At 36.3% G+C, this 23,097-nt stretch overlaps 2 protein-coding genes across 4 annotated transcripts in view; both read right to left on the bottom strand.

Moving 5' to 3' along the window:
• Positions 1-8,907, bottom strand: part of crq (croquemort) — a 40,572-nt gene extending 31,665 nt beyond the window's left edge. The window contains exons 1-2 of one of the 3 annotated variants that reach the window (XM_073970436.1): positions 8,426-8,907; positions 8,128-8,260 (exon numbers count right to left, since the gene is read on the bottom strand). The gene's annotated coding sequence lies outside the window, so the exon portion shown is untranslated. Of the gene's footprint in view, positions 1-552; positions 767-2,468; positions 2,777-8,127; positions 8,261-8,425 lie in introns of those variants that run through there. The other 2 variants (XM_073970437.1, XM_073970434.1) reach the window with 2 other exon arrangements.
• A 3,820-nt stretch (positions 8,908-12,727) lies between these two features.
• Positions 12,728-16,110, bottom strand: shv (DnaJ heat shock protein family member shriveled). The gene is made up of 3 exons (XM_073970427.1): positions 15,030-16,110; positions 13,017-13,227; positions 12,728-12,901 (listed from the first exon to the last, which is right to left on the bottom strand). Exons 1-3 carry the CDS (start codon positions 15,831-15,833, stop codon positions 12,846-12,848), a joined length of 1,071 nt encoding a protein of 356 aa, XP_073826528.1. The 5' UTR covers positions 15,834-16,110; the 3' UTR covers positions 12,728-12,845.
• Positions 16,111-23,097: the final 6,987 nt, after the last annotated feature.

Here is a 23,097-nt window from a genome sequence, read left to right as displayed (position 1 = left end):
AATAACAACTACTGATATTTACATTTTTTTTACATTGATCAGCAAAAACACTTTTCACCCGCAATGACATTGAAAAAGATTTCAATTATTTATTTGGCTCTTGAAACGTGTCTATATGATAATTTCATTAGCTTCCAATCGACATAATCCAAATTTAATCATGTCCAAATCTTTCCAAACATTTTCTAAGATAATTCAATAATTTAGTTAACTGTGCTTCATGCAAAATAACTTTTCGATTCCATAAAAAAACATTTTTGAGCACACATTTTGGTAACATCCATTATAAGTGATTAATGATGTCCATCATATCTGTTAAAATGTAAATTCATATTTCCGCATATATTTTTCAATGAATTAAAAAACAAGTAAAAAATTATCAGTCTACTTTGCCGACTGAGATATACACTCATCATGTGTGAATTGAGACATCGATCGACAGATTTTCCCATATTTTGTGGCCTTGTTTTGACTTATGAACTTGCCGACGAAATATTGTGACTTTTTGGGTATTTATCTTAACGTTTGTTGATTTTGCGAATAAATGCTTACCTTTTGCTAATAAATTTAATTTGAATTAAAACGCAGAAATCTTGAACTTTTGCGGAGTACCTGAAGGAATTGACCAAAATAGACAATTTTGAAAGTGGATCTTATCCTTTTTATTACTTGCGTCCACCAATCATTTTAGTTGCCACCGCAGGTTTTAGAGCTATTGGACCATGGCATGCCACAAAGCATAGTTGCACACCAAAAACGAATATAGCTGAAAACAAGATTAATAGGAGTAGCATTGGCAAAAATGTCGAAACCATTTTTAGACAGTCCTTAAATTGAAACAAGTGAAGAAAAAAAACAGGTTCAGATACATGTTGCTAGATCAACAAAACGGTTAGCAGTAAAAAGATCGAAAAATAAAGGAGTTAAACACAATAAAGCAATGCGTAGAAGTCTGAAAATAAAGGGATCCTCGGTCAAAAAAAATAAAAGTTAGATCAAAGGAAAAGTCAGAAGATACCCCGCTAGAAATCTTAGCACGATTCTCTACGCTGTCTACGGCTATCCATGTGGTAGCCTACATATTTCGATTCTTTCATAGATTGAAGAGGCGGGGAATTGGTGAAACCACCGGGAAACGTCTTTCATATGAAGACTTAACCTTTGCCCGCAATCGTTTATTTCTACTATCTCCAGCTAGTCATTTCCCTGAGGAGATAGAATGCCTTAAACAAAAGAAACAGCTACCTTCAACCAGTCCCTTATTGACCTTAACCCCTTATTAGGATCAGCATGGGATAATAAAAGCAAATGGGCGGCTGGGATCTACAACTAGTTTGAGTTTTAATAAACGCCATCCCATAATACTAGCGTAAAAAAGTAAACTGGCTTGGTTATACGTAGACTTTATTCACAAAATGGTTTTGCGCGGAGGGTTCAGACTAGTACTTAATACCACCCGCCAGGAATGCTGGATATTAAAAGCTAAAAGCTTAGATTCTACATACGAAATTGTAAAGAGTGCATACTGTACGACAAAAAGTTTAAGAGACAAATCATGGCTCCTTTGCCTACTGAAAGGATACATTTTAGCCGCCCATTCACTAATACAGGAGTGGATTTTGCAGGACCATTTGAGCTAAAACGTTTTACGGAAAGATATTGTAGGATAACCAAAGGTTACGTGTGTCTCTTTGTCTGCATGTCTACAAAAGCGATCCATCTAGAGGCGGTATCAGACCTTTCTACTCTAGCATTCAAGGCTGCGCTAGCTCGGTTTGTATCACGTCGAGGTTGTCCTAGCCAAATGTTCTCCGATAACGGGCGAAACTTTGTAGGGGCGGCAAATTTTCTTACGTTGCTCAAAGAAGTAAAAGAAACAACAATTGTCAAGTACGGGTATCAGAAATTATTGTGGCATTTCATTCCAGCCTCAGCTCCACACATGGGTGGTTTATGGGAGTGAAAAGTTGTAAAATGCATATGAAGAAGTTCAGAGGTCAAGTAAAACAAACGTTTGAAAAATTTTCTACCCTTCTGGCTACCATTGAGGCCTGTCTTAATTCAAGGCCTTTAGCTGCGCTCTCTAACGATATTGAAGATTTGTCTGACTCCCGCTCATTTTTTAATTGGAGCTCCTATATTGACGCCCGCCGAACCAGAAGAAGTCACTCCTGCGGATAGTATTCTGAATCGGTGGCGCAAGTTAAAGGCTCTGCAACATGAATTTTGCCGGAGATGGAAACACGAGTATCTCATGGAATTGAATAAACGCAACAAATGGAAATGTCCTCAAGATGATGTTCAGATTAATGATCTAGTGATCATTAAGAACGAACCACTTCATCCCAACGAATGGCGCCTCGGGCGAGTAGTAAAAGTATTCCGTGGCTCGGACGACCAAGTCAGAGTGATAGAACTCAAGACTCAAAACGGCTAAATTACTAGACCGATACATAAGATGGTCTTACTTCCACGAGATGTCTCCACCGAAAAGCAGAATTCTGACCACTAATCAGCTCTTACAGAACCATATTTTTATTAGTGTTGGGCAATCTCGTTCATTAAGCGGATCGATCTTTTTCATTCCGTTCACCAAAAAGATCCGGATCTTTCACTTCGTTCGTTGGCTCTTTTTCGTTCAACAATACATTTGACTGTGTTATTTTCTTTTGAAGTCGTTCGTTCTCTGCTGCATATGACTCCGTCGTTCTTTTCACCGAATCGTTCTTTTGAAAATGTTCGTTCACGAATGACACATTGTGTGCTAATGGGGGTGGTTTTGTTTCTGGATTTGATATGAAAGAACCAGATGAACGAATGATGCAAAAGAAAGATATGACCGAGATGTGCTGTTACTGAGCGAGAGTAGCTCTCTGAATCATTGTGTTTTGTGTGGACATTTGTGCTGCTTGACTGCAAAACCAATGCATTTGTTTTTTTTTTGCTTGCTTGTGTGCTTGTGTGTATGCAAAGCTAATGGTGGTGGTTTTGTTTTGTAAGCAGCAATGACTCGGTCATCGGGGATCTAAATGCACGATATAAAAGAATGAGCTGGATACGGATCCGTTCGTTCTTTTCACGGAATCGTTCCTTTGAACCGGTTCGTTCATGAACGACACAACTCTAATTTTTATAGCCCATACAGATAATTACTTAAATTTATTTTGCCATTAACAGGATGTCAAACTTTAATGAGCGTTATCCTTGCCCCGTATGCAATCGCTTTCATGCAATTCGCGATTGCACCCGATTCTTGGCACTTGACATCGAACGGAAACGTTTAAAAGTGGAGGAACTACAACTGTGCAGGAATTGCTTGGCCCAGTCACATACTCGAAAAGATTGTCCCAATGAGGCAAGATGCTTGAGATGCCGTACGAACCATAATTCTCGTTTACATCAGGTGGCTCCCGATAGTATATGGTTCCCATGACTGCTCTAGTTCGGCTGTATCCCGATCAAGGTAACTGGTGTAAGACGATTTGAGTCAAGATCGATCCCACTCGTACGTCATCGTCCATAACCTTGGACGCAGCAGAGAAGTATGCGTGTGAAATCAGTAGTGGCTATACCTCTATCCGTTTGCGACATCGGCTCTTTGATAGAGACTTCGTATCTGTAAGATGTGCAGTGGAGGATACCCGCTACGGGGATACCCCGAAAGCGCGGCTTGATACTCATTGGACATTGAACCATCATGTCAACAACTCTAATATCGCCGATCCTTATTGGTATGTTCCTTTTCCGTGTAATATCATTCTCGTTTACGAGGTAGGACATCAACTTTTTGAAGGAAATGTATTTGGTCACGCCGGCAAATAATGATTCACCACACTGCGTTTGGACCAGTATTTTTCGGTGAGGGCAGACGTGAAACCAAAAATGCCTGAGAATCCTTGGAGGACAAGGATAAGTGAAGCCTGTTAACAAGAAAATTTATGTGGCTCAGAGTTAATGTGCCCCTATATACCAGTAGTGGGATTCTGTAACTCATTTTTGCTGTTACCGACAAAAATCGGTAAAATTAAATCGCAAAATTATGACTAAAAACATAAAGAAAAGTTGGCATCACTGTTTGTGTCGGTAGAGGCTAGCGACTACTTTTTATCCATCGTTAACTTACCGAAAATTTTCGTTATTTATCGAAATTATAACCATTTTAATTTTACCGACAATTATCGATAACAGCAAAAATGAGTTACAGAATCCCACTACTGAAGTATTTTCAATTTATTTATTTTTTGTTAATTTTTTTCTCTATATTACCTGAAGTACAATCTTCATGTTCATACCAGCACTTGAATCACGTCGTTCGTTCTCATAATTACGTACACGAATTAACCCGTTCATACGACATGGTACACAATTCATAGCAACATGGTTCATATTTTCATAGTTTTTGTTTACTGGTTTTAAAGAAAGTTTCAGCCAAAAGACGAGTAAAGTTAATTGATATGAACTGAAAAAATATTTGTCATTCTTTCAGATATCTATTTAATTATAAATTATATTATTTTCATTTATGTTTCCTATTTTTTCTCACAATTTTGGTGTTTTCAGCATATTTCCAAATGTTTCTATTTTAAAAATTTACGATTTTAAAAATAACTTTTTGGTATACAGACTTTCCGGCAGGCATTTGATTTTTGTTTCTAAATTTGTACGCGAATTTGAAACGATGGACAAGAAATGCAACTGCAACGAATAGAGAGAATTACCTTTAGTATGAACAAAGCATTATACACTGAGTGTAACTTAACTTAAAGAGAAGTGATACATATTCCTTGTCACATCATTAAATTTCGTATAGAAATGTATAGATTTAAATCACCTATGCCATTTGAATAATGAGTATAATTCAAATTTTAAGATAAGTTTTTTTTATGAAAACAAAAATTTTATTTATGTAGAAGGTATCCGAAGATGTTGTCCGATATAGACCCTCTGGGAGGTTCACATACATTATGAATTTAAACACCTTTTTTACAAAAAAACGAAAGTATTTAGATGGTCTTCCGAATTTTGGGCGTATGAACTTGCCAACAAGGTACCTAAAGGAATGGAAGTGTGTCTAATAGGGTGGTTTTAAAAAATCGATGTCGGATTTTTTTATGCGGCACCCCCCCATATTGGTTAGTTTTTTTTTAGATTTGAAGATTGCCAAAGTTTGAGCACAATCCGAATATGTTAACACGTGCCACTGGGGCCTCAAAGTTTTCAAACATTTTGGTAGGATAAGTTTTTTAGGCACAACAAACGCTATATGGGGGCTATAGGTTTCATATTCATGTATTGTCATCGAAATCTGAATAGTGCGCAAAGTTTCAGTTCGATTGGTAAACAGCAACTGTGTTAAAAATGAGTTACTAGATTTGGACTAAACGGACACCAAAGCAAGTTAAATAAAACGCTGTAAAAAACATTTCCAAAAATTTTATATAAAATAAAATAATTTGTGAACATTTTCTATTGGAGTGCTGTTGGAATACATGTTGAAATCTTAAATGGCGATGGGAAGACAAAAAACCCTTTAGCAGATGAAGCAAGAACAGTTCAGCTTGGATTAAATGGGGAGCGGGGGAAACAAACTCAGTTGCGATTGAATTTAATGAAACAACTTCATAATTTGTGTTAATGTAATAAAATTCTTATTATTCTTGTTTTACACAAGCAAAAACTTATTTTTATTTATTCTTATTTTTATGGCTTGCAATGTTGGCCTATTTAACCCACTAAAATTGTTGCTTTATATGTTGTTTTGGAGATTACTTTTGTTTCCCCATGCATATTTTTGCATCTTAAGATAATCGGTACTTCTGTTCATGACATTTTGTATTAAAAGCAAAAAACAATTCTAACTGTATGCCCACTCCAGAGGGGGAAAAAAGAGGGGAGAATACTACGCTCTTGGTTTCCAAAAAAAATATTCGCAACAGCACAAAGCTGTAACCAGCGTATTAGCTTGCTATTTGCACTGGAAATATTTTTGGCCACATCTTCCATACAAGAGGGTCCACTGTGCGATGAATTTGTTGTTGTAACAGTGTTTATTATTATGTTTGTGTGTTCGTTCTTTTGTTCAATCTGGCTCTGGGTCTATCTCCAGTTTCAGGAAAGTGGCTGCTTCGATGGGATGTAACCACAGATCCACTGGAGTTAGATAAGTAGGATTGGGGGGTACATTTGAAAAGGTCGTTTGTGTGCGATGGAGTGGGAAGATATGGCCCATCTTCGAACTTAAACTAAGTATAGACAAAATAGTACTAATGTCAAATTTTGGACCAAAGCAGTGGATCCGTTATTATCCAAGGCTTCAAACACGGCTGGAGGGATGTCTTCTCTATATTCTCGAACAGCTTGGCATAGTTGACGATATCAATATGGAGTTTAGTGCTGTTGTGGTGCTCTACATTTTCCGGAATCCACGCTGATGTTGGGCGACTGGGAAACTTCTCATCATTGGGAGGAGTGGTGCCTCGAAAATCTTTCCTACCAGCATCCTTGCCTGGCTACAGTAGCGGGACCACACTGCAAACTTTCCAGGCTTCTGGTACAAAGCGTATGACTTCTGCAACATCACTCTCCGGCGCTCTAAAAACTGCCCGTTACAATGACGCACACCTCTTCGTTTCTTTTACAATAACGCTGTTGAAAGTATACTTTTTTGCCGAATTCAGGAGTTATTTTACCGTTGTCACCATTTACTGTACCCTGTACCAATGTTGCATTGCTTCGTCCACTAGCCTGTTGACTTCAAGAGTAAGGTCTATAACTCTTGGGTATTCAGGGTTCGTACCACGAAGCACATTTGCTACTCCCGTCGCCTCTGCTCAGAAATTTGGTCTGATTTGGGGTATTAGACCAGCAGGTATGTAGCGAGCGAAAAGTTCTCTCAGCTATCTGAGGATCTGGCCTCTATATTTGCTCGGAAGTAGCTGTACCCCTTTGGTCATTACCTAGAACGGATGCCAAAGCATTGAAGTCGCCTAGCAACAAATGGTTATTGTCCTCTAAAAGAAAAACCCCTGCCACAGGAGGACACTGTAGACAACATGTTTAATTTATCACCAAGTTTTGAAGTAGGAACTAGTGATCAAGTCAAAAGCAAACAGCTTCTTTGGTGAAGATAAATAACCATGTTCACCGAATATAATGCGATATGTGGTTCTGTGGTAAGTTACATATGTGACGCCAGTGTGGTCCGCGAATACATGAGATCTGTAAAAGGTATCCTCCTCATTACCGGAGTGACCAGCATAACATTCATTTTGTTGTAGTACCTTTTTGTTATGTTACCGTGGGAGTAATCCTAATCAAAGAATGATCGATAGGACCTCCATTTCAACCCAGGTGTGTCAACAAGAATTTGCATAAACAACGCAGATAATAATCTGCATATTTCTAACGATAAAAGAGAACGCAGATATGTCTAGCAATAACCAATATGATGTCCTAAGCAATTATTATTAGAATGTCTCTTTCTTTAGCAGCTAAAAACGTAAACTGTATCGAAAAATGATAGTAGTTTTGATTCAACAACGTTCTGGCGTGTCAAAAACCACTCGTTTCAAATCCATGGAATAGTGAACGACGAAAATTTTGTTCGCATAGACCACTTTCGCACCTGTGCATAGAAGAAAGGTAACGGTGTTAAAGTAAGTATGGACTTCCTCCGGGAAAACTATATATCGTTGTGATCAGAATACCAAGGACTAAATTTCACATCGATCCGATAGGTACTCTTAAACAAAACAACGTTGTTATCGTAAGACATTTCCGAAATGTTGAGACCCATATCTCGGGAAGTATGGACTTCCCCGGGAAAGCTCTGTATCGTTGTGATCAGGGTCCTTAGGGCTACCTATGGTAGAAATTTCCGCCCAATCCGAGAGGTGCCACTAAACGAGACTTGTTCCCGAATCTGCAGTAACAGGACTCAGAATGAAGCTATGGAAACAATTCCAAATGAACCGATTATCCGCTATATCGCACGCAGTGTAGCCTGTAGCGCATATTTCAGACCACGTAAGCAAGCATATCGCCTACGAGACCTCTACTCCTGTTATATTATGAAATGTATTTGATTACTGCTTCCCTTCTAATGTTTCACTGTTGAATAAAACCTACCCACAAATTGTTTTATAGCTCTCTCGTCTTGTAAATTTGCCCTTAGGTATGACTGTATGACTGTCATCACTGCAATTATCAGCTTTGAATTGCCTTTACTGTTCCTTTCCACATGTATTAACACATCTAGAAACTGCAAAGATACTCATTTTAGCAATAAACAACAATTTTTTACACTCATAAAGATGTACATGCAAAAAATAAGTAGAATAATAAAATAATAAAGACAAACAGGTGTGTGGATTATATTAAGGCAAGGTAATGTGCTAAGGTCAAGTTCATTGTCTGTGCGACATACCTTTTGTTTTCGCTTTTCTGGATTTGGTTAACTTCTTTCTTTTTGCAAACTGACAAAGACCTTGAAATAAAAATGCGTCACTGATGGAATTGTGTAGTCACTGTAGTTAATTTGTTGGATCTTTTTTGGATTCACCTTTCACATTCACAACAACAAATAAATAAATAGCAATAACTAACAATGTTTTAATTAAAAAAAAAAATACAGGCACTTTTGGTTTTTGTTTTGATTTATGTTATTTTCTTTTTCGCAATCGGGATTTTATTATCTTATCTTCTTTTGGCAGTGCATTGCTTGTAGGCGTGTTGTTTACTGGTTTATTATTTGTTATTGTGTTAAATTAAATTGATTAAATATATCGAAATAATCAACGTACAACTTCCAAGCGAATGGATTGACTCGGATTGAAAAATAAATAAAAACTATCCAGGGTTCAACAGATTGAAAAATCCACTTCTCCAGGGCTTTGATGATCGAAAAACGAATCTTTGCAGGGTTCATGATACAATAAGGAGGTAGCAGCAACTGCCGTTTTTGGTAACATAAGATGTCAAAATTTGACATAAATTCAATGCAATTGACACATTATGTTACCACCAGCTGGGGTTCAGCTGGGCTGATAATGCTACCTTTCTTATTGTATCATGGCAGGGTTCAAAAAGTTTGTTAACAGCTGATTGCAAAGAGAGGGAGAAATCAAATTAAAGTATTATATACCAAAGCTGAATGCTGTGCATTTCTTTGTTGATTGGAAAAATACAAAAATACAACCCTGTGTAAAAAGAGATTTTAACAGATTTTTCTGAATTAAATACAATTACGTATTTATATGATAGACACGATCATTCCAAAAGGCCAAATGGGGTAAGTGGTGAATTATTTTCTTATCAAAGAGCACACACGGACCTATTTAAGCTAAATTATATTGGACCTCCTTTATACCCTCAGTGTATTTATGCTAACGAGGGTATATTGCCACATCGAAATAACGATTTCAGACCCCAAGTATATTTGGACGAAATCCGTTTCAGATAATTTGGAGTCGATTTAGCAATTTCCGTCCGTCTGTCTGGCTAGCTGGTGCGCACAATAACTCTCGAACGGATGAACCGATTTGGTCCAAATCGTAATATTTTGTCCCAACTTAGTTTAAGTTCGAGGATGGGCCATATCGGTCCACTCCTTCAGGTACCTCCCCCACAAAAGTTCGAAAATGTTCGGAAAATTTGTGCGCACGATAACTCTTAAAGGGAGCAACCGATTTGGTCTATACTTTGCACATCGTAATATTTCTACCAGACTTAGATAATAGGCCGTTTATATATATCAAGGTTAACCCAGTGGGTCTGGGTTTCAAATGTCATTTCCATTGTATATACTTCAAACAAATCCTCATAAAGAAGGTTAACCCTGCAAAAAACTATAATATAAACGCCGTATAATGTTTCAATATGGACTCTATCGGTCTACTCCTTCGGGTACCTCCCACACAAAATTTTGGAAATGTTCAGTTCAGGACCTGCTCTCGAATCGCTTTGATTTTTGTTGTAGCAACATGTATTCACTGCCCTTCATACGACGGTATAAGTTTAAACAGGAGCAAGTCCATACTTCCTGAGAAAATAGCCTGAAAGTTGCGAACAAAAAACCCTGACACCGTGTGTAGTGGTTGGATTGCATGATAACTCTCGGACGGATAAACCGATTTGATCCAAAATTTGGAAATCGTATTATACTGTCCAAGCTTGGTTAAAGTTCGAAGATTGGCCATATCGGTCAACTACTTCAGGTACCTCCCCCACAAAGTTCAAAAATGTTTGGAAAAATTGTGCGCACAATAACTCTTGGATGAAGTGACCGATATGATCCATACTTTACACATCCTAATATTATATATATTTGTCTACTCCTTCGCGTAACTCTCAAACAAAATGTCAGATAAGTTCACATTAAGACCTGCTCTCAGATCACTTTAATTTTTGTTGAAATAACATGCATTCGCTGCTTCAAATACGACGGCAAAAGTTTTTTTTTCAGGGCCAAGTCCATACTTCTTGAGAAATCAACCCGAGTCACCATATGTAGTGGCTGGAGAACACGAAAACTCTCGAACTGATCAGCATATTTGGTCCAAAATTTGGTCAATAAAATGGTATTCACGATATCTCTCGAACGGGGACACCCATTTTGGACCAAACTTTGGATCTCCAAATATTTTGTTCAAATTTAGTTTAAATTCTAAAATGGCCCATATCGGTCCTCTTCTTAGCGTACTTCCCCTCAAAAAAGTTCAAAATTTATGTCCAAGTGCAGTTTAGGGTCTGTTCGAAGATTCTTATTAAATGTGGTCCTGTTTACAGCGATATTTTGTGTTCCGTGGACAAGTCCATGCTTCCTGGCGTACTGGTCCAAACTAAAATGACTAGTGGGCTCGATATCTATCGAAAAGATATGACTCCCAAAATAATATCAGCTTCCATAATGGACGATGTCGGTATATTTCTTTAAGTACCTCCTCCGCAACAATTTTAAATTTTAATCCTAATCCACATTTTTGTCGGTTCATATGCCCACAATTTTGAAAACCCTCCTATATACATACGTTTTTTTTTTTGGAACAAAGTGTTTCATTTTGGACAGGCTGAGGGTTTATCTCTGTCGGAAAGGCCGACTGATACTTTTTTAGTTGTTATTTTAACAAATCGACACATATTAACATTAATATCAACGTAATAGGCCGTTTATATATAACAAGGTTAACCCAGTGGGTCTGGGTTTCAAATGTCATTTCCATTGTATATACTTCAAACAAATCCTCATAAAGAAGGTTAACCCTGCAAAAAACTATAATATAAACGCCGTATTAGGGTTGTTAAAATACTGATAAAAATTCTCTAATGTTTTTTATCTTCGGACGGCTCAGAGAAAAACTTTAAATTATAAAAAAAATCACTTCAAATTTCATATGGAATAATTCGAATTACAAATGGAATATTTCGAATTACAAATGGAATAATTAGAATTACAAATGGAATAATTCGAATTACAAATGGAATAATTCGAATTACAAATGAAATGTTACGAATTACAAATAGAATTCTCGAATTACACTTAAAATAATTCGAATTACATCTGAAAAAGTTGTAGTGAAACAGGCTGTAAATATCTTCCGAGGAGGAACCATCATAATTTATAATGGGAGATATTGCAAATGCCATTAGGCCTTGACAGAACCTGCATGGTACTGCTGAAACCACTGGATGACCCAGGAGTTGAGCATCACACATATTGTGCTCGAAGTCTGGAAAATGTCCAGGCTGATACAGATACTGAAGCCAGGTAAGGTTTCCAGCGAAGGTGAATCGACATAGTGACCTCGCTTTTGTCGCCTGTAGCTTTTGAGTTTTTATTACTTCCTACCGTCAGAAATTGCTATCCAGATGCCGATCACAGCATGGGTTTCGTGAGCAACACAGCACTAGAACTTCAAGACGTTTCTACACATATTAGTCGAGGACTCAATCAAAGCAAACTATATTCTCGCAACGTTTTAAACGTTGTGAACCCAATCGACAAGTACTCGAAGTCCGTAAAGTGAAACAGGCAGTTCACCACCTTTCCTGTATTCCAACACCTTGCAGGCAGCATTGGCATCGCTACGAATCCGTAAGGTACCTTCACCAATGTCATTTGTGAAATGCCGAACTGCCTATTTTGTCACCTATTTCCACCAGAGGAATATACAAATATTCCTACTGAATTTATCTACGACTACTCTGTTCACCACAGTGTCTGGTGCTGCCTCCTTGCCCAGCCCAGTCCATTTTTAAGGCTTGAGTATTCGAAGAAAAGAAGAAAGAATTGCAGATTCATTTCCAAATATCCGACTTAACACAGGAAAGAATCTGAGCAGAACTAGGCGCAATTTCGCCACTGTATTTAGGCCTCTGACCCTTGAGTTCTACTACAACTTCCCCGATGAGCTATTTGCCACAGCTTATTTACTTCGCAGTTACTCATTATACATATTTGTTTGACACTCTTTGAACTATTCCCAACCAGTTGGCAGTTAACCTTGTATAAAATTTCGTTTAAACCTTTCTACAACAAAACGTTCTTTGTTCTGTTCTGATCCTAAAAAAATGACGATTTCACTTAAAGAAATCCATTTGCATTTTTTAAATTAAAAATTCGTTATGTTTCATATATTTTCAATTCAATTTTAAAATACTTTTTCATCAAACTAATTTATAAAACTAAATTGTGTTTGTCTGTTTTTACGATTATTATTTTTTCTATAAATTTGTAAGTCTTTGTTGCTGCTTTCACGAAGTAGAGAAGGACGTAGTTAAACAGAGGATTTACATGAATGAAATGAAAAACGACGAATGGCTTCTTAATCTAAAAACTACTTGAGTTTTCACAGTCCATTGTAAATACGATTTATTGAAGCTTGTTCCAGTATCTTTTTGAGTTCTATAAAAAAAGAAAGAAGAAACGAAAAACATCGATGAGTATTCGAAAATTATCAATAAGCTGAATGGAAATCTTATCAGCTTTAGTTGTTTTTGTGGCTTCTCATATCACATACCTTCTTTTTCGCTATCATCTAAATCTTTCTTGGGGAACTCAACATCGAATGTTATATACAAATTGCCATGGAGATTGTTGTTCTCATAGTTGGGCATACCTTCACCCTTCTTGCGTATGCGAGCACCGGGCCAAGTGATTTTGTCACGTGTCACTGTTACTTTATGGCCATCCAAGTGCAAAATGTCCATAGTGAAACCAACTAAGGCATCCTGGAGGAAAAAAGGAAGAGTATATTAATAATAAGAAATATTTTTTTGAAATAAATAAGTGGTCAGCCGGTCCCGTCTACCAAATCTGGCAAGAATTGCCAGCTATCCTGAATCGTCAGAACAATTTTACTTTTGATGCAGATAATACAAATCCATGAAGCTTTTTTGCATTCAATTGGCTGTCATCAGAACGGAAGGCACTGTGAGGTGGTTTTCAATCTTAAGACCCCATCAAAAGGCCTTCCAATTAGATTAAGACTTCTTCAAAGCGTCTTAAATCTTTGGAAGACCACCCACTTCAGAGGGTTTTTAATAAATAGAAGACCACATCAGATTGTTTTTCACCAACAGAAGTCATCCGGACTTCATTCAGTCTGAAATTGTTTCTAACCCATGTAGGACTCCTTCGAAGTGTCTTTAATCTATAGAAAAATCCCTTTAAAATGCTCTTCAATCCAAAGAAAATCCCTTTATTTGACCTTCAGATTATAGAAGACTTCCCCAGAGCTTCCTAAATCTTTAGAACAATCCTTCAGAAGGTCTTTAATATAATGATAGCACTTCAGAGGGTATTCTATTTGCAGAAGAAAACTCCGGGATGTCATACAACTTTTAAAATCGGATTCAGGAGGTCTTCTATCAAACGAAGCCCTGTCTTCATTCTTAAAAATACTGTTTAATAGCGTCTTATCCTTATTGAAAACCCCCTCATAGCGTCTTTGGTGTATAGAAGATCCCGTTAGAGGGTAGTCTATCTAAAAAAGCCCATAGATCCGAATGAATCAACTTTATATTGGAATACTCGTGATCGAAAGAGAGAGGTACTAACATGTAAGGGATGTCATACACCTTTTAAAATCACCTTCAGGAGGTATTCTATCTAACGAAGCCATGTTTTCGTTCTTAAAATTACTGTTTCAGAGCATCTTATCCATATTGATATTTGGTGTATATAAGAGTCTTCAATCTAAAAAAGTCCACAGGTCCGAACTGAATCAACATTATATTGGAATAATCGTGATCGAAAGAGAGGTACTAACATGTAAGGAGGGGCTTTTAGATCAACAAAACTATGAAGCTTGAGTGACAATAGACGTTAAAACCATACAAAAATGTAGAATAAGTACCACCGTGATTCATGTTCTCCTTATGCGTGTGAAACGTCTACCAAGCCAGACATTAACGAATAAATTAACTTACTCTTGCCGCGAGAAACAAAGATCCTTAAGGCTATCCATCGTTTATGCATCAGTTAAAGCTATCAAATTGCCTATCAACATCATGGATTACACATTGAGGAAGGGACTCCCACCTTAGGAATATAATTTCAAAGGATTTCTTTAAGTTATGGTAGACCCCTTTATCGACAGTAGCCCAATATTCGAAGTGTTTTAAACCAAGAAGACCCATTCGAAGAGTCTTTAATCTGTAGGAAATCTCTTTAGATGATATTCAATCTAAAGAGGACTCCTTATTAAAAGGTTTTGGGTTTAAAGAAGACTTCTTCAAGTCTTTGATCTACGGAAACCACATCAGTAGGTCTTCTATATGCGAAGTCCACTTTGGAATGTCCTCTAATTTTAAAAAAATCGTTTCAGGGGACTTCTCTAAACTTAAGATTCCTTGCGAAGTTCTTATGTTCTTGAGGAAGAGTTCAGAGCGTGTTCGATCGATAGGATGACGTATCTGTGGTAAAAATTTCCAAGGTTATATATTTTGTGGGCGTGTTTCGACATCCCGAGATAAAATACTATAAAATACGCCCCCATCAACAATGTATTTACATTTCATACAACACTTACCTGTAAACTAATGGTGACATTTGTATACAAATCATCTCCCTTGCGATGGAACCGCTCATGTGGCGCCTGCATAACTTTAATAATCAAATCACCTGGATCACCATCCATGTGAGGCTCTCCTTCGGCGACAAATCTCGTTTCTTGGCCATCAACCATGCCAGGTTCTACCTCAATTTCCAATGTTCTTTCCTCATTTACAAGCTTAACATTGGGACATTCATCACAAACCAATTGTTGCATCATTTGGAAACGGCCAGGTCCCAGATTGCGAGTAACCATTTCTTGGCGACAATTACACTTACGTGTACCAGCAGCCGGCTTTAATACAGGTTTATTCCTCACAATCTCCACAAAATTTCCCGAATACAATTCCTCCAGTGTTACATACATATTCATAACAATATTTGCACCTTTGGGAGTGTCATGATGATGTGGATCGTTGCCACCAAAATGGAAACCAAAATCACCAAAGAAACTGGCAAATGGGTCACCACCATGATCCATCATACCATCTTTCTTCAGACACTCTTCGCCACATCGATCATAGGTTTTACGTTTATCTGGATCTGACAGCACCTCGTAGGCCGCTCCCAAATCTTGGAACTTTGTTGATGCATCAGGATCATCTTTATTCTTGTCCGGATGTAATTCTTTGGCAAGTTTTCGATAGGCTTTCTTTATTTCATTTGTCGTGGCCGATTTGCGTACATTGAGAATTTTATAGAAATCTCGGCCGCCGGCCAATGCAGAGTTCAGTAAACAAAATGTGATTTGTACAAATAAAACTAAAGCTAAGACTTTCATTATGGTACTATTTTAATAACTACACCTCTCGTGAATTTTTTACAAATATTTGCACTACAATTATCAACGATTTTCTTTTAATATTTCATTATTTTTAATTTAGCCGTCTTGCTGCTGTTGTCTTGGCAAAAAGTTTGATGTATTAAAAAAATACACTATTATAAAATTGCGTGCTTGCTCTTGATTGGTTGATTTCAAAAATCAAAGGGGGTTGTTTTCCATTGACGCCGTCGCTTGTCCACGAAGTGGCCGTGTTGTTGAGAAAACAGCTGTTGCCAGTGCTTTCATTTTGGAAACGTCATCAATTTCTTTATTAGGGGTCATCACACTTTAAGAAATGTTCTGGCGAACGGAATTTAAAACTGGCACAGCAACGGCTGCACAGTGGATGCGCCCAACGACAAAAATAAACAAATTCATGATATCGTTTTAAAAATTTAAAAATGCAAATCGCTTCAAAACATTCCAAATTTTTCGAAACTCAACTTATTCTTTGCACTTTTCGCTGTTCTTAAGGAGAAAAAGCCGCACACGCATGACTAATTTTGAAGAAAAAATTGTATTTAAAAATTATAACAATCTGGTGTCGATTGTTCAGGAAAATACAAATGAGGATTGTTGTATACTGCCGGATGGACAAGTTGTCTCATTGTGATCTTATCTGATTGTTACCATAACGTGTTAGAATGGAGATCACCCCTTGTGATCTTATCTGATGGTTATGTAACGCGTTAGATTGTAGATCACAAACTGAGCGATTTTATTGAATTTTGTTCTAGCCTAAGTACTAATCGTGAGAAGAAATAGTAGGGCGTTAATAGTTTACAGTTGCATAAAATGGTATATGAAAAGTAGTAATTAATGGGTTGTTTTACAAGAGTAGTAGAATAAATTATTTACATAGTTGCATTCTGTCAGTTAACTTTAAAATACAATGAATCAATCACAATGGGAAATGGGAATATTTACAAACTCACAATGACAAACGTACCAAACTATGAAAATTGTTACTATTGAAATGTAGAGGGCATTAAAGTGTAATTATTGAAATATGGATTGCTTCAGTCTCCCCCTCTGATGCTGAAAGCGTCCCGATGAAGCATCAGCAATTACGGATTGTTGAACTTCTATTGTAACCTGCATCAGGATTGTTGCTTCTGCTTAGGATGGACTGCATGAGGAACATTTGTTGTTGAAACTGCTATTGTGCCAATAAGATGTAGTAATTGCATGAAGATGGCGTTGAAGACTTTCTGCGGAACCTCCCCCTGGAGTAAAGGTGACTAACTAACGGTAGAGGTGGATGTATTTTGTCTCCCCCTGGAGTAAAACTGCATCGTACACGTACATTGTTGTCATCAACCTTCTTCTTCTCAACATGGTTCGCGGTTCATTTTGCAGGAGTAAAGATGAATAACTGACAGCAGAGGTGGATGTATGTTTACCTCACCCTGGAGTAAAACTCATACATCGTACACGTACATAGTTGTTGATTCATCAAGCTTCTTTTCCAACAGGCATTTTCTTCTTGTGGGTCATCTTTGGCTACTAATGCGGCAACTGATCGTTCCAAGATTTACGCTGTGCTATTGATTTTGTTGTTGTTGTCCTCGGCTATTACTCACAGATTATGGTTGGTGTGGTCGCGATACATGGCCACGAGTTGGGCGCCATTATAACGATCTGGTTTAGATTGTTCAGGAAAATACAAATGAGGATTGTTGTATACTGCCGGATGGACAAGTTGTCTCATTGTGATCTTATCTGATTGTTACCATAACGTGTTAGAATGGAGATCACCCCTTGTGATCTTATCTGATGGTTATGTAACGCGTTAGATTGTAGATCACAAACTGAGCGATTTTATTGAATTTTGTTCTAGCCTAAGTACTAATCGTGAGAAGAAATAGTAGGGCGTTAATAGTTTACAGTTGCATAAAATGGTATATGAAAAGTAGTAATTAATGGGTTGTTTTACAAGAGTAGTAGAATGAATTATTTACATAGTTGCATTCTGTCAGTTAACTTTAAAATACAATGAATCAATCACAATGGGAAATGGGAATATTTACAAACTCACAATGACAAACGTACCAAACTATGAAAATTGTTACTATTGAAATGTAGAGGGCATTAAAGTGTAATTATTGAAATATGGATTGCTTCAAAATGAGAAAAAAATGGTTATATTTTAAGCGAATTTATATAACAAAGGTCTATTTTTAATGCCTTAACTTAAGTTGAATAATTTTGTAAATTGCCTTAGCTTCATTTTTCTAGTTATGAAAATTCCTCTAAACTTCAAGGGTTTCCAAATATTTTGGTTATAATATCGGTCAAAATGAAAATATTTAATATAGATGTATGGATTTCCTTAAAGTTTAAGCAAGATCTATTTAACAGGTCACGTAAGTAGCACAAATACAACTCTGTTTTAGCCAAAAATTCTTCAATATGTCAAAATGTTTGTTTACATTTTCATACAATTTATTCACAATAACAAAAAAAATGACAGATTGAAACCAATCAGCTAGTCGTTTTACGCCACCTTATTATTTCATCATGAGTTTAAGTTACTTTGCACAAATTCACACAAATGTCCATAGTACCAAATTGAAGCCTAGCGCCTGTAGATTTCAAAACTGTATAGATTTTTTGCGGAAATTTGCGGTTTTGGCAGTTATGACCAAAAGTGTAACACCCTTTTTAGTTGCTGAATTTATATTTTTTGGAATATTTTTAAGTAATTTTATTATCCTTTCTTAAATTTGGTTTCAATATAATGTTTTTTGTACTATTAGCGATTTCTATGGACATGGTAACTTAGAGCTGTAATGAAAACTCGCGAAAAAAGGTTTGGGGGTATTTATTTATTTTATTTTATTTATTTAATCCATTTATGCAATACAAAGCCTTTATGGCCAAAAACATTACATTTCAAATAATGTTTTTTGGCCTTTCACTTTAACAAATAATTTGTTTTTGGGACACCCTAATGTTGGACCACGCTAAAAAGTGGAGATTTTTCCCCGCATAGAGAACCAAAAATACATTATTACAAGTAATTGTGCAAACAAATGTGGTTAAATCTTATAAAGTACCAAGAAAAGGATGATAACCCTATATGGAAGCTGTGGTCAAAAGTGAACCGATATGAAATTTCTTTATAAGATGGTGTTCTGAAGTCTGAGATCATTATAAGAGCATAGTCGCTTAGAATATTTGGTTGACATCTGTCCAAATAAATCGATATATAAATCATAGGGGAGTAAACTAAATCATGGACCGATACTGACATTTTTTTTTGTGGGGATGCTTACATTGCAATAATAACTCCTGGTACCGGATTACAGCAAATTTGGTTGAACAATGTCTTGGTAACAGTAAAAAACTTAAATTCAAGATGATTCGTTTCATGGGAACCACGCGAAATTTTGGACCGATGACCCCAGTATTTTACGTAGAGTGTTTTTAGGCCACTATGACCCATTGATAACAATTTCAGTTCGATATAGCATTTAGAAGTATTTTTGTCACACCTTCCCATGTAAGTGCAACCACTGTGGGCTGGTGCATGGTGGAATAATGCCAAGTTTACACTTGCGCTCCAAAATCCACTGGATTTTACGAAATCCTGAAATACACCCCGGTGTTTATACTTATTTTTTTGTTGATTTCAAACATATCACAATTATCAAGGTAGATGCATATGCGCAGCTGATCGAACATGAATTTTCAAAACAAGTTGTTGTATATTTAATTAGTCATCAAAAATATACGACAATATAGAACTTTACAACTTTATTTCGAAAATTACCGTAAAATTATCTATATGTCGTATTAATTGTGTATAGTACTAACAAATAAAAAAATAAAAAATTATTTTATCGTTGAGACATCATAATAATAAATTTTGATAGATAAAATTTGTGCTCAGAACCTGCAAAATATTATTACTTGAAGTAGTTTGCCCGTTCAGTGGTAAAAATGATTTCCCGTACTCCGAAATCTAGCAAGACTTGCACTTCTCTTTAAACAATAACAGCGCCGAATAACACTCTCTTCTCCTGTTTTCTGCCATACAATTTTGGCCTATTAGAAACTAGCAGCAAGCATGTTCACAGCTTTGTTCCTTTACTTTTTTAATGGTAAGGGTGGTAAAAGAGAAAAGTGTCAAAATTGCTCTCTCATGAACATTTTTACCAGAAAAGTAAGAGAACGCGAAAATGGTAGATCTGGCAGCAATGTCAAAAAGAAGCATAAAAAAATCAATTTTCGTCTTTTATTTCACAGTTTTTAATTTAGTTTTGTCAGCGTTCGACTTTTTCTTCTGTTTTTGTCCATTTTCTTCTTAATTGTGAAATAATCGTCAAACAAAAGTCGAAAAATCAGTTCTGCCATTTTTTACCTGCAGAAATTTTGCTGGTAGCCTGTGGTAGAAGAGAAAGCCATTTCCGCTCTCTCTCCTCTCTCACTCTCTTAAAAATTGCTTCCAGTTTTGCCACTTTTCGGGGTTAAGGAACGCTTTGCAGGTTAAAAATGGTAACAAATAGTAAAAATGGTAAACTCAGGTAAGTAAAGGAACACAGCCCATATGTTCATTGGTATCTAATATTATAGCTGATGCGTTGATTTTGACATTTCTGCTGGAGCTTTTGCAATTTCTGTCATTTCTTCGTTCCCGTATTTTTTAAGAAGTTTGTATGGGGAAGCAATTTTCGACAATTCGCCCTATTTTCTAACATTACCATTAAAAAAGTACCCGAACACAATGAAAAATAGCATTGTAACAAAGTAGTTTAATATTTTTTCACATTGTTTACAAATTTTGATACTAACATTTTTTGTTGCAGCAATTCGCACATCTACCTTGTTTATTGTGATACGTGAAAAGTGTTGCAACTTTTGGTACTTTTTTTGGCAAAAACAGGGTTGTATATCATGTGTACTGTGATTTCGATGTTGATTTCGCAGAAATCACGAAATGAGATGATTTCATTTTTGTATGCGAAATCATGATAATTTTTGCTTGATTCCGCGCGAAATCACGAAACGCCTTCGAAATCACGAAAAGACGCCGAATGTAAACCAAACATAAGAAGGAGTTACATCTAATCATACCAAACGTCAAATTTGGTCACAATAACGTATTATTTCGAATTGCTTGTTTACATTTTGTATGTGTTTTTATTCACAATAATTAATTTTGACAAATAGTGTGATAAACAGCTGTTTTTGCCGCTGTACCTGTGTATTATTGTGCCATGGGTTGGTGTAAAGTTTTGCGTGCCAGGGATGGAAAATTCAGTACAATTTCACTATAAAAAGTACCGAAGTACCCCCGCGGCCTATTCGATACCATTTCATACACTCTGGGATCACACGTTGAAAAATTGTATGTGAAACTAAAAAAATCACTCTTCCCTAGTACCTTCTAATCTGAGAACCTGCAATATCTCTTCTATGGGGGCTATATTAATGCTGGCAGACTATCGATAGTTCGACTGTGGTTATATTACTGACGCAAAACAAATTTTACATCGGCCACCAAACATTTTTTGAGCTATTTAAAAAATAAATTGTTTAGAGTTCAATAAAAACAAAGCTTTACGACAGCGATCAAAACTATAGTCAGACTAGCGATAGTTTGCCAGCTCTAGGCTATATTAAAATGTGCATCTATACCTACAATCCATAGGAATGTTTTATAAACATATAGAATACAAAATACCTAATTTCATCCGAATTTTGAAAGGATAATGAGGCTAAAACTTTCAGAATACCGACAGCACTTTTCTGGGGAGAGTTTTGTAGTCCTAACGAGAGTTTTATAGCCCTAACGAGAGTTTTATAGCCCCAACAAAGACTAAGTACCGAATTTCAACAAATGTGGTATGATAATATGGCAAACCTTAAAAATAAGGAAAAATGGGAGGTATCGTTGTATGGGGCTATATAAAAACGTGGTCCGATAGAGCCCTTTTAAATACCAAACATCCTAGAAGCAATTGAAACTTCTGTACCAAATTAAAAACCTCTATCTTAAATATTGCCAGCCGTATCTTGATTTCTTGACATGGTTATATACTTGATAGGGTCTACGACGAATATTTCGATGTGTTACAAACGGAATGACAGAGTTATATATATCCTACATATTATGGTGGAGGGTATAAAACTATTCCAAAAAATATAAATTCAGCACCTAAGAACCGAACTAAACTTTAGGTCATAACAGACAAAACCGCAGTTGAAAATATATATGATTTTGCAACATTCTTCAGATTTGACAGACATAAGTCTTTGTTGTTTTTTTTTTAATTTTTTCCTAAAAAATCATGGTAGAACAATAAAAGGTAACAGCAATACCCAGCTGACTGAACTGGGCTGTAATGATAGTGTCAAATTCCATACGACATTTTATAAATTTATTTCTATGTTCGACGTATATTAGGGATATATATTTTTTGAAGAAAAAATATATTCATCAGAAAAAAAATATTTCCCATAAAGACTTCTTCATATCAATGACATGTAACCTCCTCCATGGTGTGGTGTTTTGATAAGTTTGAATAAATAAAACCCTAATTAACACCTATTTGCAAGAGTTCTACTTTTTGTGAGAAATTATGCATTTAGTGGAATGATATGGAAACATTCAAATTAAAAATCTAACGAGTTTTCATTCATGTTTTCCAAAATATTCAATAAAATGTGAAAAAATATTAGTTTTTTAAATTCCAATAATTTATAGACATTTCCTTATTTTGTTTACATTTTACGATGACACTAACATTACAAACAACAAATTTCTATGTGGTTGTTGTTGAGTATTTGTTCTACCATGTAAAAAATAATAAAAATACATTTTCAATGAAAAAAGTACCATTTTAGTACGTTATTTTTCTATCCCAGTTGCGTGTGCGGCTGCTGTTGGGAGACTTCGAGGGAGTCTCGAACTCTGATGCCGATGACGACGAATCACTGGGGCTGTGTTCGCGCAGCATCCTAGTCATTGTCGTATTCCGTTATATGGACGAGTCCAGTACATGGTAGAATAAGAAAAGGTAGCAGCAATACCCAGCTGACTGAACTGGGTTGTAGTGTTAGTGTCAAATTTCATATGACATTTGATACATTTATTTATATTTCGATGTACATTAGGGAGATATATTTTTTGAGAAAAAAAATATATCATTCGGAAAAAAACCATTTCCCAGAAAGACTTCTTCATATCAATGATATGTAACCTCCTCCAAGTTCG

Source organism: Musca autumnalis, unplaced genomic scaffold, assembly GCF_047663935.1.
Source record: "Musca autumnalis isolate F117 unplaced genomic scaffold, ASM4766393v1 scaffold_2, whole genome shotgun sequence".
NCBI classification, from domain to species: domain Eukaryota; kingdom Metazoa; phylum Arthropoda; class Insecta; order Diptera; family Muscidae; genus Musca; species Musca autumnalis.
The sequence above is the reverse complement of the archived record's forward strand: the minus strand, read 5'-3'. Positions and strand labels throughout refer to the sequence as shown.

Coding starts and splice junctions, on each gene's coding strand:
- shv (XM_073970427.1), bottom strand. CDS start 15,833: ATGAAAGTCTTAGCTTTAGTTTTATTTGTACAAATCACATTTTGTTTA. Junction 13,228..15,029: donor ATGTCACCATTAGTTTACAG/GTAAGTGTTGTA, acceptor TTTTTCCTCCAG/GATGCCTTAGTTGGTTTCAC. Junction 12,902..13,016: donor AGATGATAGCGAAAAAGAAG/GTATGTGATATG, acceptor CTTTTTTTATAG/AACTCAAAAAGATACTGGAA.